Source organism: Benincasa hispida, chromosome 11, assembly GCF_027475165.1.
Source record: "Benincasa hispida cultivar pf3 chromosome 11, pf3_genome.v1.1, whole genome shotgun sequence".
Classification (NCBI taxonomy): Eukaryota; Viridiplantae; Streptophyta; class Magnoliopsida; order Cucurbitales; family Cucurbitaceae; genus Benincasa; species Benincasa hispida.
In genome coordinates this window covers 44735968-44749878 of record NC_143488.1, presented here as the reverse complement: position 1 = coordinate 44749878, position 13911 = coordinate 44735968, and the positions used below count along the sequence as shown (strand labels likewise).

General features: G+C 34.9%; 1 protein-coding gene across 1 annotated transcript; it reads left to right on the top strand.

Moving 5' to 3' along the window:
- Nucleotides 1-11814: 11814 nt before the first annotated feature.
- LOC120091599 (transcription factor MYB2-like) lies at nt 11815-13647 on the top strand. The gene is made up of 3 exons (XM_039049700.2): nt 11815-12248; nt 12348-12477; nt 12852-13647. The coding sequence occupies exons 1-3, from the start codon at nt 12137-12139 to the stop codon at nt 13282-13284; spliced, it is 675 nt and encodes a 224-aa protein (XP_038905628.1). The 5' UTR covers nt 11815-12136; the 3' UTR covers nt 13285-13647.
- Nucleotides 13648-13911: the final 264 nt, after the last annotated feature.

Below are 13911 nucleotides of genomic sequence, written 5' to 3'. Positions count from 1 at the left end.
AGGCACTTCTAGAGTTTGAGCTGAGTGACTGTCTTTGTCAACATGTCGGAGGCATTCTCTGAGGTATGAACTTTCAGAACTTCAATCTGTTTAGCTTCTATTTGCTGTCGAATGAAATGATATTTAACATCTATATGTTTAGTTATGTTATGGTACTGAGGATGCTTAGATAAATGAATTGAACACTGATTATCACAAAATATCTTCACTGTATTCTGTTTATGGGGTGTCATGTAGAAAGAACACCCTAAATCTAGAACCTTAAATAACATGTTTTTATCATAGAATCAAGAAAAACACAAGGACTGAAATATGTTGTACGGGTTTCAATCATAACTATTGAAAGTTCAAAAGCTAACTTATTTACTTTAGTAAGATTGTTGCCCTAGCTCACTATGCATCAATTCAAATCGAAAGATATTGATGTTTAAGTTTATACTTCTTTCTTTGCTCAGAGAGAATATTTTATTAATGTTTCATTAAAATGCTAATCATTCGTGGGGGATTGTTGGGAATGACTTGTCATTGTAATGACTTCACCTTTAAGTTTGTGACCATTTTATTGTTATTGTTGGGCTTTAAATGAGAAATATGGGCTGGAAATACACAGACTCACTTGATCTTTGGGCTTTGACAATGCACAAGCCCTTAAACGAATACCAGAAACCACCTTATTTCTTCACACAAACACAAAACAATATGCTGAAAGCACAATCTGTGTGATGAAGGATCTCGACCTTACACTTTGATGGCTGAGATTAGAGCTTGACACTTCTGCAGGATGTACACTTCGAATGACTATCTTTTCTTTTCTTTTTGCAGAGAAAGAACGAGAGAAAAGAAAGCGAGAACATGAGAATGGCTGTCGGAAATCCGAGAGGAACGATGAGTCTCGATCGATTAAGCGAAGAAACTAAAGTAGGAGTGGTCGACTTGACGATAAGGGATAAAAAGAGTCATCTAAACGAGAAGGCTTTACTGAAGATCGTCAAGACGATGGTCTAAACGATGGTCGGTCGACACGATGGTCCTAAACGTTGTCTAAAAACTAGACGATCGTTTGCTAAATGCTACAAGATCAGTGGATCAAAGGTACACGATAGAGGAAGACGATCGGGAAGAAGATGAATACGATGGTTTTATGTGGTTCGGCCAAGGAAGGCCTACGTCCACGGAGAAGCTGACAGGAGTCTTTTATTCAAGATTGCAACAAGATAAGTTTTGATCACTCAATACAATATTCACTCTCTCTCTTATAAATTAGTTACACAACGTATTTAAAGGTAGCTTGAATGTAACAGATTTGTAACTGATTGAAGTTATTTTCACCTTTCTGTATAACAATCTCCACCTTGAAATGAACTTCAAGTTTTCTTCAGCTTCTCTGATCTGACTGTCTTCTTCTTTAACCTTTGTCCCTCAGCTCAAACCCTATTATATCAAGGCACTTCTAGAGTTTGAGCTGAGTGACTGTCTTTGTCAACATGTCGGAGGCATTCTCTGAGGTATGAACTTTCAGAACTTCAATCTGTTTAGCTTCTATTTGCTGTCGAATGAAATGATATTTAACATCTATATGTTTAGTTATGTTATGGTACTGAGGATGCTTAGATAAATGAATTGAACACTGATTATCACAAAATATCTTCACTGTATTCTGTTTATGGGGTGTCATGTGGAAAGAACACCCTGAATCTAGAACCTTAAATAACATGTTTTTATCATAGAATCAAGAAAAACACAAGGACTGAAATATGTTGTACGGGTTTCAATCATAACTATTGAAAGTTCAAAAGCTAACTTATTTACTTTAGTAAGATTGTTGCCCTAGCTCACTATGCATCAATTCAAATCGAAAGATATTGATGTTTAAGTTTATACTTCTTTCTTTGCTCAGAGAGAATATTTTATTAATGTTTCATTAAAATGCTAATCATTCGTGGGGGATTGTTGGGAATGACTTGTCATTGTAATGACTTCACCTTTAAGTTTGTGACCATTGTTTTTATTGTTATTGTTGGGCTTTAAATGAGAAATATGGGCTGGAAATACACAGACTCACTTGATCTTTGGGCTTTGACAATGCACAAGCCCTTAAACGAATACCAGAAACCACCTTATTTCTTCACACAAACACAAAACAATATGCTGAAAGCACAATCCGTGTGATGAAGGATCTCGACCTTACACTTTGATGGCTGAGATTAGAGCTTGACACTTCTGCAGGATGTACACTTCGAATGACCATCTTTTCTTTTCTTTTTGCAGAGAAAGAACGAGAGAAAAGAAAAGAGAGAACATGAGGAAGGCTGTCGGAAATCGAGAGGACGATGAGTCTTCGATCGTTTAAGCGAAGGAAACTAAAGTTGGAGGTCGTCTTGACGATAAGGGATGAGTCATCTAAACGATGAAGGCTTTACTGAAGATCGTCTAGACGATGGGGTCTAAACGATGGTCGTCTACACGATGGTCTAAACGTTGGCTAAAAACTAGACGATCGTTTGCTAAATGCTACAAGATCAGTGGATCAAAGGTACACGATAGAGGAAGACGATCGGGAAGAAGATGAATACGATGGTTTTATGTGGTTCGGCCAAGGAAGGCCTACGTCCACGGAGAAGCTGACAGGAGTCTTTTATTCAAGATTGCAACAAGATTTAAAGTTTTGATCACTCTATACAATTTTTCTCTCTCTTGCTTTACAATTAGTTACACAATGTATTTAAAGGTAGCTTGAATGTAACAAATTTGTAACTAATTTGAAGTTATTTTTCATCTTTCTGTATAATAATCTCCACCTTGAAAAAAAAAACTTCAAGTTTTCTTCAGCTTCTCTGATCTGACTATCTTCTTTTTTAACCTTTGTCCCTCAATTGAAACCCTATTATATCAAGGCACTTTTGAAGTTTGAGCTGAGTGATTGTCTTTGTCAACATGTCGGAGGCATTCTCCGAGGTATGTACTTTCAAAACTTCAATCTGTTTTGCTTCTATCTGCTGTCGAATGAAATGATATTTAACATCTATATGTTTAGTTCTGTTTTGGTACTGAGGATGCTTAGATAAATGTATTGAACACTGATTATCACAAAATATCTTCACTGTATTCTGTTTATGGGGTGTCATGTAGAAAGAACACCCTAAATCTAGAACCTTAAATAACATGTTTTTATCATAGAATCAAGAAAAACACAAGGACTGAAATATGTTGTACGGGTTTCAATCATAACTATTGAAAGTTCAAAAGCTAACTTATTTACTTTAGTAAGATTGTTGCCCTAGCTCACTATGCATCAATTCAAATCGAAAGATATTGATGTTTAAGTTTATACTTCTTTCTTTGCTCAGAGAGAATATTTTATTAATGTTTCATTAAAATGCTAATCATTCGTGGGGGATTGTTGGGAATGACTTGTCATTGTAATGACTTCACCTTTAAGTTTGTGACCATTTTATTGTTATTGTTGGGCTTTAAATGAGAAATATGGGCTGGAAATACACAGACTCACTTGATCTTTGGGCTTTGACAATGCACAAGCCCTTAAACGAATACCAGAAACCACCTTATTTCTTCACACAAACACAAAACAATATGCTGGATGAAAGCACAATCTGAGTGATGAAGGATCTCGACTCCTTACACTTTGATGGCTGGATGATAGAGCTTGACACTTCTGCAGGATGTACACTTCGAATGACGTAGAATGTACACTTTGAGTGACTATCTTTTCTTTTCTTTTTGCAGAGAAAGAACGAGAGATAAGAAAGAGTGAACATGAGGACAGGTGTCGGAAAATCGAGGAGGAGATGAGTCTTCGGATAGGTTAAGCGAAGGAAAACTAAAGTTGGAGGTCGTCTTGACGATAAGGGATGAGTCATCTAAACGATGAAGGCTTTATGAAGATCGTCTAGACGATGGGCTCTAAACGATGGTCGTCTACACGATGGTTCGATTTTTGCGCTACTAAAACTAGACGATCGTTTGACGCTAAAAGGTACACGATTGATGGATCAAAGGTACACGATAGAACAAGACGATCGGGAAGAAGATGAACACGATGGTTCACGTGGTTCGGCCAAGGATAGCCTACGTCCACGAAGAAGCTGAAGGAGTCTTTTTATTCAAGATTGCCAACAGATAGTTTGAATCACTCAAATACAATATTTCACTCTCTATAGTTAAATTAGTTACACAAAGATTTAACAACAGTATATTCTTATTAATTAAGTAACTGATTGAAGTTATTTTCACCTTTCTGTATAACAATCTCCACCTTGAAATGAACTTCAAGTTTTCTTCAGCTTCTCTGATCTGACTGTCTTCTTCTTTAACCTTTGTCCCTCAGCTCAAACCCTATTATATCAAGGCACTTCTAGAGTTTGAGCTGAGTGACTGTCTTTGTCAACATGTCGGAGGCATTCTCTGAGGTATGAACTTTCAGAACTTCAATCTGTTTAGCTTCTATTTGCTGTCGAATGAAATGATATTTAACATCTATATGTTTAGTTATGTTATGGTACTGAGGATGCTTAGATAAATGAATTGAACACTGATTATCACAAAATATCTTCACTGTATTCTGTTTAATTCCGAAGTCACATAGGAGACCCTTTAGCCATAGGTCGTCCTTCACTGCCTCTGAAAGTGCAATGAACTCTGCTTCAGTAGTAGAAAGGGCTACTATTGATTGTAAAGTAACCTTCCAGCTTAGAACACACCTTCCAAATAGGAAGATATACTTTGATAATGACCTCCTTTTGTTTAGATCTCCGACCTAATCTGAGTCAACATAATCAATCAGATCTAGTTCACTGTCTGGAAGCTGTTGGTACATTAGTTTAGCATTAGAAGTACCCTTAAGATACCTCATAATCCACTTTGTAGCCTCCCATTGCCTTTTACCCGAATTAGCCATGTATTTACTCACCAGGGTAGTAACATAGGCAATGTCAGGTCTTGGGATGTTTAATATCTGATTTGCTTATGTTCAATATCTGATTCTACAAGGCCATTAGATACATCAAACTTCCCAAGTTGTGGGAATAAGGGACTGTTGACATTATTTGTTGATGTTTAATATCTGATTTTTTTTGGTGAATTTTCTGCTAAGTGTTTGAAATGGTTAGCAATAGGAGTAGTTACTGCTTTAGCCTCTATCATCTGATACTTCTTTAACAATTTACTGCAATATTGTGACTGATCAATGCTTAGAATACTAGTTTTTCTATTTATGATAATGTCAATGCCTAGTATTCTTGTTGCATTTCCCATGTCTTTCATTTCGAACTCTGACTTAAGTAGATCTTTTACTTTATTCAGTTCTTTCATAGTTGCTCCTGATAAAAGCATGTCATCCACATATAGTAACAAGTAGATAGGATGAGTATAAGACTCTGTATTTATGTAAATACAACTATCATAGGAGCTTTTATGAAAACCATTCTTCTGAACAAAATCACCAAACCTTCTGTTCCAGCATCTAGGGGATTGTCTGAGGCCATAGATAGACCTTTTAAGTAGGCACGCATAGTCTTCCTTCCCTTTGACTTCATACCCCTTTGGTTGGCTCAGATAGATAACTTCCTCTAGGAAGCCATGTAGAAAAGTTGTTTTAACATCTAGTTGCTCCAGGTTATTTTGAGCCACAATAGACAATCACAATCCGATAGAAGTCTGTTTTACCACTGGAGAAAAAATCTCATTAAAATTAACACCTGGCCCCTATGTAAAACCCTTAGTAACCAGCCTAGCTTTAAATCTAGATCCTTGAACATTAGGGAAACCTTCCTTCAACTTGTACACCCATTTGGATGCAATTGGCTTACATTCTTTTGGCAAAGGTGTCAACTCCCATGTGTTGTTTTTCACTAGTAAATCAATCTTTTCATTCATAGCTTCTATTCACATCTTAGCTTTAGAACAACTCATTGCTTCCTCAAAGGTTGAGGGTTCTGAATCATTAGATGAATCAGAAGCATTCAAAGCTAAGTAGTCTTCATACCTTGAAGGTGGCACAATGTTTCTTCTCTGCCTATCTCTAGCTAGGTTGTAACTTCTCAATTATGATTTTTCTTGCTCGGAATCAATAGTAGCATCTTCTACTTCTTCCTCTAGATGAGGTAGTTGATAAAAAAAAATGATTCAAAGCTTGAAAGTTCAGAAGTAGGGATTAAAACTTACTCCACCTCAATTTTACTCCACCTCAATTTTATCATTCTTCTCTTGAGGTACTAAAACATTAGGATTAGATCTCTGCATATACATTTCATCTTCTCTGAAAACAACATCTCTGCTGGTTATGCATCTTTTCTCAGTAGGGTGCCACATTCTAAACCCCTTAACACCTTCTGTGAAGCCCAAAAACATACACTTCACAGCTCTGACAACTAATTTCCCTTTACTCTGATCAACAAAACCAGTGCAGCCAAACACCCTTAGGTTATTCAGGTTAGGAGGTTGTTTGGTCTACCTTTCTTCAGGGGTTAGAAGGTTAAGAGATGCATGAGGGCATCTATTTAGTGTATAGACAGTGTATGAGGCTGCCTCTGCCCAAAATTTCTCAAGAAGTATAACATCATATAATAGGCTTCTTACTCTTTCCATTACTGTTCTGTTCAACCTCTCTGCCACTCCATTTAGCTGAGGTGTATACCTAACTGTCTTGTGTCTAGTTATACCATGCTGTTTGCAAAAAAAATTAAACTTCTCTGCACAGTACTCAAGCCCATTATCAGTTCTTAGACACTTAATTTGACAGTTAGACAATTTTTCAACCATGATCTTCCATTCTTTAAATTTTTCAAAGACTAAATCCTTAGATTTAAGGAAATAGATTCAACTTTTTCTTGAGTAGTCATCAACAAAGGTTAAGAAATACCTGGCTCCACTTAATGATTGAAAAGGTGAAAGACCCCATAGGTCTGAATGTACATAGTCAAGGATGGCCTTGGTTGTGTGTTGAGCCTTCATAAAACTCTGCCTAGCAGCCTTCCCTATTATACAATGTTCACAGAAAGATAGGCTCTGATGAACTCCCTTAGGTAGAATACCTTGGTTAGCAAGAGCTTGTAGACCTTTGGCACTAATGTGTGAGAGTCTTTTGTACCATAGATCTCCTTCAGTAGGCTAATTTTGATTCACAATCAAAGCTGAGTGAACTTTATAAACTCTTTGAACTATATACACTTCATTAATCTTCACCCTTCTAAGGATATGCTTACTGTTCTTCAAAACTTCACAATAACCTTCCTTGCCTCTGTATTCACAGCCAATATAATCAAGCATGCCTAGTGAAATTAGATTTCTCTTCAGCTTAGGCACATGTCTGACATTTCTTAAGAGCTTGACTGTTCCATCTTCTAGTTTTAGTGAGACTGAGCCAATCCCAATCACTGGACATGATTTATTGTTTCCCATGTAGACCGATCCTCCATCTAACTCTCTATAGGGACTAAACCAGCCTTTATGGGGTGTCATGTGGAAAGAACACCCTGAATCTAGAACCCAATCTAGGTTCTTATTAGCTTCTTCTTCTGCCTTACAATTAAAGGTAGCCAAAGCATCAGAATAAAAGTAAAAGTGCTCATAAACTGAGGCTTCACCTGACTGATTAGGTTGGACTTTGGGTTGTAGTTGTGATTGCTTATTTTTTTGCTCATTTTTCCACTTCAATGTCCTGCAATCTTTGATTAAATGTCCAAGTTTTTTTTATAATATTTGCATTTGACCTTGGACTTCTCTTTCCCTTCTTCGTTTGAGCTCTATTTTCCTTTTTCCTTATTGTTCTGTTTGGACTTGCCCTTTACAAACAAGCCCTCTGCACTAGGCTTCTCTGCTTGTAATCAGCTCCATTTCCCTGATTTTTTTAGTAGAAATTATGATGTCAGTAGTTAGGGAATCTCTCCCATATTTTAGGGCAGTCTTCACTTCTCTATAGGAATCCGGCAATGAGTTAAGAAGCACAAATGCTTCATTATCTACCCCAATCTCTTCTCCTTGATTTTTGAATTCAGTGGTTATTCTCTTGAAATCATCTAGATTCTCTGTTAAAGACTTAGAAGCACTCATCTTGAAGGTAAAGAACTTTTCCCTTAGGAAAAGTTTGTTGGGCAGATTTTTAGTCTCATATAGCTCATTCAATTTGCTCCACATCTTAAAAACTGGCTCTTGATCAATCACTTGCCTTAGAACACTATCAGACAAGTTTAAAACCAGTGTTCCATAAGCAATTAGCTCCATGTTTTCTTTTTCTTCTTCTGTTGCTATGCTTGGCAGCTTGGCTAGATCTTCTAGGGCCTTATGTGCCCTTTATTGTCCCAAGATAGCCTTCATTTTGGATTTCTACAATCCAAAACCGCCTTTCCTATCAAATTTCTCAATGTCATACCTTGCTACTGCCATATCTGTTTTAAATTTCAACTGAAAGGCTCTAGGATTTTGCTTCTTTTGAATCTTGACTAATTTAGAAGCTTTTTTGTAGGCTCTGATACCACTTGTTGGGCTTGAAATGAGAAATATAGGCTGGAAATACACAGACTCACTTGATCTTTGGGCTTTGACAATGCACAAGCCCTTAAACGAATACCGGAAACCACCTTATTTCTTCACACAAATACAAAACAATGTGTTAAAAGCACAATTCATGTGATGAAGGATCTCGACCTCACACTTTGATGGCTGAGATTACAGCTTGACACTTCTGCAGAATGTACACTTCGAATGACTATCTTTTCTTTTCTTTTTCTAGAGAAAGAATGAGAGAAAATAAGAGAGAGATCCAAAGGAAGGCTGCTGAAAATCGCAGAGGGCGACGAGTCTTCGGTCGTCTAGGTGAAGGGAAGTAAAGCTGAAGGTCGTCTAGACGATGAGGGACGAGTCGTCTAGACGATGAAGGCTTTACTAAATATCGTCTAGACGATGGGGTCTAAACGATGGTCGTCTACACGATGGGGTTTGCAGAAGTAAACGATCGTTGGCAAAAAGCTGATGGGAAGATAAACGATCGTCTAACGCTACACGATCGGTAAATCAAAGGTACACGGTAGAGGAAGACGATCGGGAAGAAGATGAACACGATGATTTTACGTGGTTCGGCCAAGGAAGGCCTACGTCCATGGAGAAGCTGATGGGAATCTTTTATTCAAGATTGCTACAAGATATGTTTTGATCACTCAATACAATATTTATTCTCTCTCTTACAAATTAGTTACACAATGTATTTAAAGGTAGCTTGAATGTAACAGATTTGTAACTGATTGAAATTATTTTCACATTTCTGTGTAATAGTTACAATTTGAAAAATCTGTTTATTGATATTGTAAATTTTTTATGGTTAGAATTCTAGTGATCTAATAAGTTTGACCGTTATAGATCTAAAATTAGAAGAAAAGATTTCAGTTTTGAGATATAGATTTCTTCTTCTTCCTATTTTATATCTCGTTGATTTTCTCTGAGCAAGCTTTTTTTATTCCATTCTTTTCTCCAACAAGTGCACGTCTAAGATTGAAGGTTGTGTAAACCTTGGGGAGCAACTAGCAATTGCAATTTAGAAGGTTGCACTAAATTTTACTTTCAAGGTAGTAGATCTTCTATGGCACAACAAAAAATGAGATCCAGAGTTGACGACGAACAACAAAAGATACAAAGAATAAGTCTTTTCTCAAAATACACAGCTATATACTAAAAGACGTGCTATTTGAATTATCACAAATAGTCTAGGTATATGATTTTTCTACTTAGTTTTATATGAGAAAAAACATAGAGAATTTATTCCTCAAATTATTTTCTGGCTTCTAAATAATTACTCACATAGTGATTTTCATTGAGTTTTATTATTTAGGCCACATTTAGCAATCCGTAATGAAAACTGGTCTAATCGTAATGGAATTTCATTAGTAGATCAATTGTAATGGGTCAAAATCACAAATGTAATTGGATTGCTTTTATCAACATTTACTTAAAATTATGATTTTTTTCACATTTACTATTATCATTACTGTTACCTTTATCTCTGAGGGTCAAACACTAATGGTAAAAGTAATGGTAATAGTGAAAGGGTCCAAATTCATAATTTTTCCTTTGTAACAGTAACAATAATGGTAATCGTAATGGTAACGTTAACCATACAGTGTAATGTCCAGACGCAATTGGATTGAGCATCCTCTACTCGTCAATCAGTTTGCATTTTTTTTATTATAGATTTTGAAGTGAGTCCCAGATATCAATATGTTGGGGAAAATGGTATATATAGAACTAAATATATTAACAAATTGATTACACCTCAATTACTAGAAACAATACACTCAATATATAATATTCAAACTCAAACGAAAGCCAGATGTGTAACAAGGCTTAGATATGAAAATAACCAAAGACTTGAAAGAACTTTAAAACCTTTGGAGACTCAAAATGTAGTCGAGGTACACTTCTATTAAGCGCTATCTTAAAGACAATTATTCACTCTATACGGGTTGCAAGCAGACTACAACCATCGTCTCAGCAGGATACAACGACTAACTCCAACGGAACTGCAACCTCGAACTACTCAGGTCCGACGGAACTCTTGGATACTTGCTCTTAACTCAACTCGAGAACAAAAGAAATAAAGAAAGAAATGAGAGAACTCTTCAATTTGGAATGTGATGCTACAAATGAAGAACCAAGTTGCTATTTATAGGCTAGCAACTTAATAACTCTCGAAATTACAAAATTAAATAAGATAAAATACAAAAATTGAAACGTTTATCAAATTTAACTCAATTGAGTTGCAACTTGAAAAAAATTAAACACAACTCAATTTCATACCTATTAAATTTGTACCTTAAACATCATTTTAATATGAAATTTCAATTCAATTTGAAAGATTGCATTGACAAGACATTTGATCATGACATCGTGAGAAAGGTAGAAAACACATATTGTCTTAAAAAAAAATGTGAGAATTCATTGAATTTCAATTAATTGTTATCGTGGTTACTTATTCTCTTTTAATTAGGAATTGGTCCATCTATATTACTTTAAAAAGAAAAAGAAAATAAAAGGTTGAAATATTATTTTGGTTAAATTTGTTCAATTTTAGTCCCTTTTAATATATCTTAAATTTAATTTCCATTATTAGTTAATTGTTGATTATTTTAAAATTTTTGCAAAAAATACATTTTTAATCCTCGAGTTATGAAAAATAGGGTGTTTGATCCCTAAATTTTCAAAACATATATTCTTAGTTCCGAATTTCATAGAACATGTGTATTTTAGTCCCAAATTTTTAAAAATTGGTTTACAAGGTCTCTGACGTAATTTCTTATTATTATTTTGAATTCTTATATGATATTTTGAATTAGGAAACTAAGTTTAAAAATTAATTCTAGAGGCATGAGATAATTTTATTTATTTTTCTAATGTAAAATAATAAAAAAAAATTACTACAATTTTTTAAACCTACTTTTAAAAACTCAAGGACAAAAATTGTTCAACAAATTAGGTGATCAAATACATATATTTTTAAAAACTTGAGAGGTATATTATAAAAACTCGGAGACCAAACATACATATTCTTCAAAACTCAATGATTAAAAAATGAAGTTTTTCAAAACCCTTTTTAAAAATCTAACAATAAATTAGCTGCAGAGATTAAATTTTAGATTTATTATAACTAATGAGATTAAAATTAAACAAACTCCAAAATATAGAGATGGAAATAATATTCTAACCTTCAAGAAAAGAAAAAAAAAAAAAAAAGTGAATATTTAGGGTATGAGGACGCGATCTCTGCTTGTTTCATTTTTAAGTATTAAAGCGTGTATGTGTGTATATGTGTTTTGAGTCCTAAAATTGAAGTAGAACAAGTCAAAGTCAACGCCATTAAGCCCCCCTCTTGGGTCATTTCCTTTTTTTTAATGCCCAAAACTTTGACTTTTATTTATTGTTTAATCTTTCCCAGAAAACCCACATGAATTTTGCGTAGGATATTATTCTATATAAAAAAGAAAAGCATGTTGAATTTGCGGCAAGAAAAACACGTTGTTTAAATTAAAAAAAACAGAATCCCCTGTCTGTTTTTTCTTCTGTGTTCTATATAAATAGAGAGTAGAGAGAGTTTTGAATTGTCCGAAAAGGAGAGGCAAGACAAGCTAAAACAATGGTGGATGATGTGAAAAAAGGGCCGTGGACGGCGGAGGAAGACTCTTTGCTTTACAATTATGTTACTGTTCACGGCGAAGGCCACTGGAACTCCGTTGCTCGTTCAACAGGTAATTCAAAATTAATTATTAAAAAAAAACGCCGTTTTTCTGGAATTTCCTTCTTTATTGTTAGTATAATTTAACTGAATAATAATTGAATGGGTTTAGGGTTGAAGAGAACGGGGAAAAGCTGTAGATTGAGATGGTTGAATTATCTCCGCCCAAATCTTCGCCGGGGAAATATTACTCTTCAAGAACAGCTTCTTATTCTTCAACTTCATTCTCGCTGGGGCAACCGGTCTGTTTTTCTCAACAATTTAATCTTTATCCTAGAATATAATACCCAATATTCAATTAAATTTCTTATAGTTTGATAAATTGATTAAAGGTTAAATTCATTTATTTATAAATTATAAAATCTAAATGGTTACATTATCAAAAACGGTTTTTGAATTTGATGAGGTTTTTTTAAATTTGAAACTAAATTGCTACAAATTTAAAAGTATAAAATAAATTATTAAATATTGTAGTGTAGCGATTAAAATATTACTTTTGTTAAAATTGAGAGACTAAAAGCATGAACTTTTAACCAAAAATGTTAAGAATTGATTAATATAATACTTGTATGATTCGATATATTGATGGTGTTTTTTGGGTTTGTTTTTAATTTAGGTGGTCGAAAATAGTCGAATTTCTTCCTGGAAGAACGGATAATGAAATAAAGAATTATTGGAGAACGAGAGTTCAAAAGCAAGCTAAACAACTCAACTGCGACGTTAATAGTCAACGTTTTCGAGATGCTATGAGATTGGTTTGGATCCCCCGCCTAGTGGAGCGGATCGAGGCGGCTTCCGTCCAATCTCTGTCGTCGCCACCATCACTATTGCTGCCACCGTGCACCGATGCCGATACCTCCATGTTGACGTGGGACTACAAGAGTATTGTCCCTGAACACATGTCTGGGTCGTGTTCGGACACATCGGATTCGATGGCAGTGGACGGTTTCGGGGCAGGGTGGTGGGAAGGAGACGGAGTTGACTCATCATTAGAGAGCCTGTGGACTGAAGAAAACATTTGTTTCTTACAACAACATCTTTTTGATTAAACCAACAAAAAAAAACACAAATTTCAATTCTTACAAAGTCGGAAAATTCGGCGATGTAGTGGGCCCCAAGGGACAAAACAATTCTTTTTTGTTTTCTTAAATTGATGACAAAGAAGCAATATTTGTCTACATTACTTTTTGGACATGTGGGCTTGGCTTTGAAAATAGATATTAATTAAGTTGTATCACTTTTTATTCTAAATTTTTTACTTTGTAACAATGAGAGGAATCAAACAATTGTTTTGAAGAAAAAAAAATCTTGTATTGGTATCTGGTGCTTAGCCGGTAACGCTTCTGATGATCAAATCAGTAATAATTTAAAAAAAAAAAAATAAGAGAATGAAAAACTCAGAGTATTTCAGCATATCTTAAATATCTTAAACCCCTTTTGGATTACTACATAGAAAAATGATTATGTAACGGTCACATGACTAATTAATCTTTCTACTAATTAATTTGACCACTATTAATTTAACTTAACCTTTACCAATCGACAAACCCAAGCTATGAAGTTGTATTTAAACTTCCATATATAGTTGACCTTATGGGTTGACCTCTCCATAATTAGCCAAATAACTCACTTCTCTTGGAATGACCCATTAGAACATTCTTTTAAGACTAAATATT

What these genes read in the sequence shown, in the direction of transcription:
- LOC120091599 (XM_039049700.2), top strand. Translation starts at nt 12,137, where the DNA reads ATGGTGGATGATGTGAAAAAAGGGCCGTGGACGGCGGAGGAAGACTCT. An exon ending in CTCCGTTGCTCGTTCAACAG is followed by an intron (nt 12,249 to 12,347) that starts GTAATTCAAAAT and finishes GAATGGGTTTAG; the next exon opens with GGTTGAAGAGAACGGGGAAA. An exon ending in CATTCTCGCTGGGGCAACCG is followed by an intron (nt 12,478 to 12,851) that starts GTCTGTTTTTCT and finishes TTTTTAATTTAG; the next exon opens with GTGGTCGAAAATAGTCGAAT.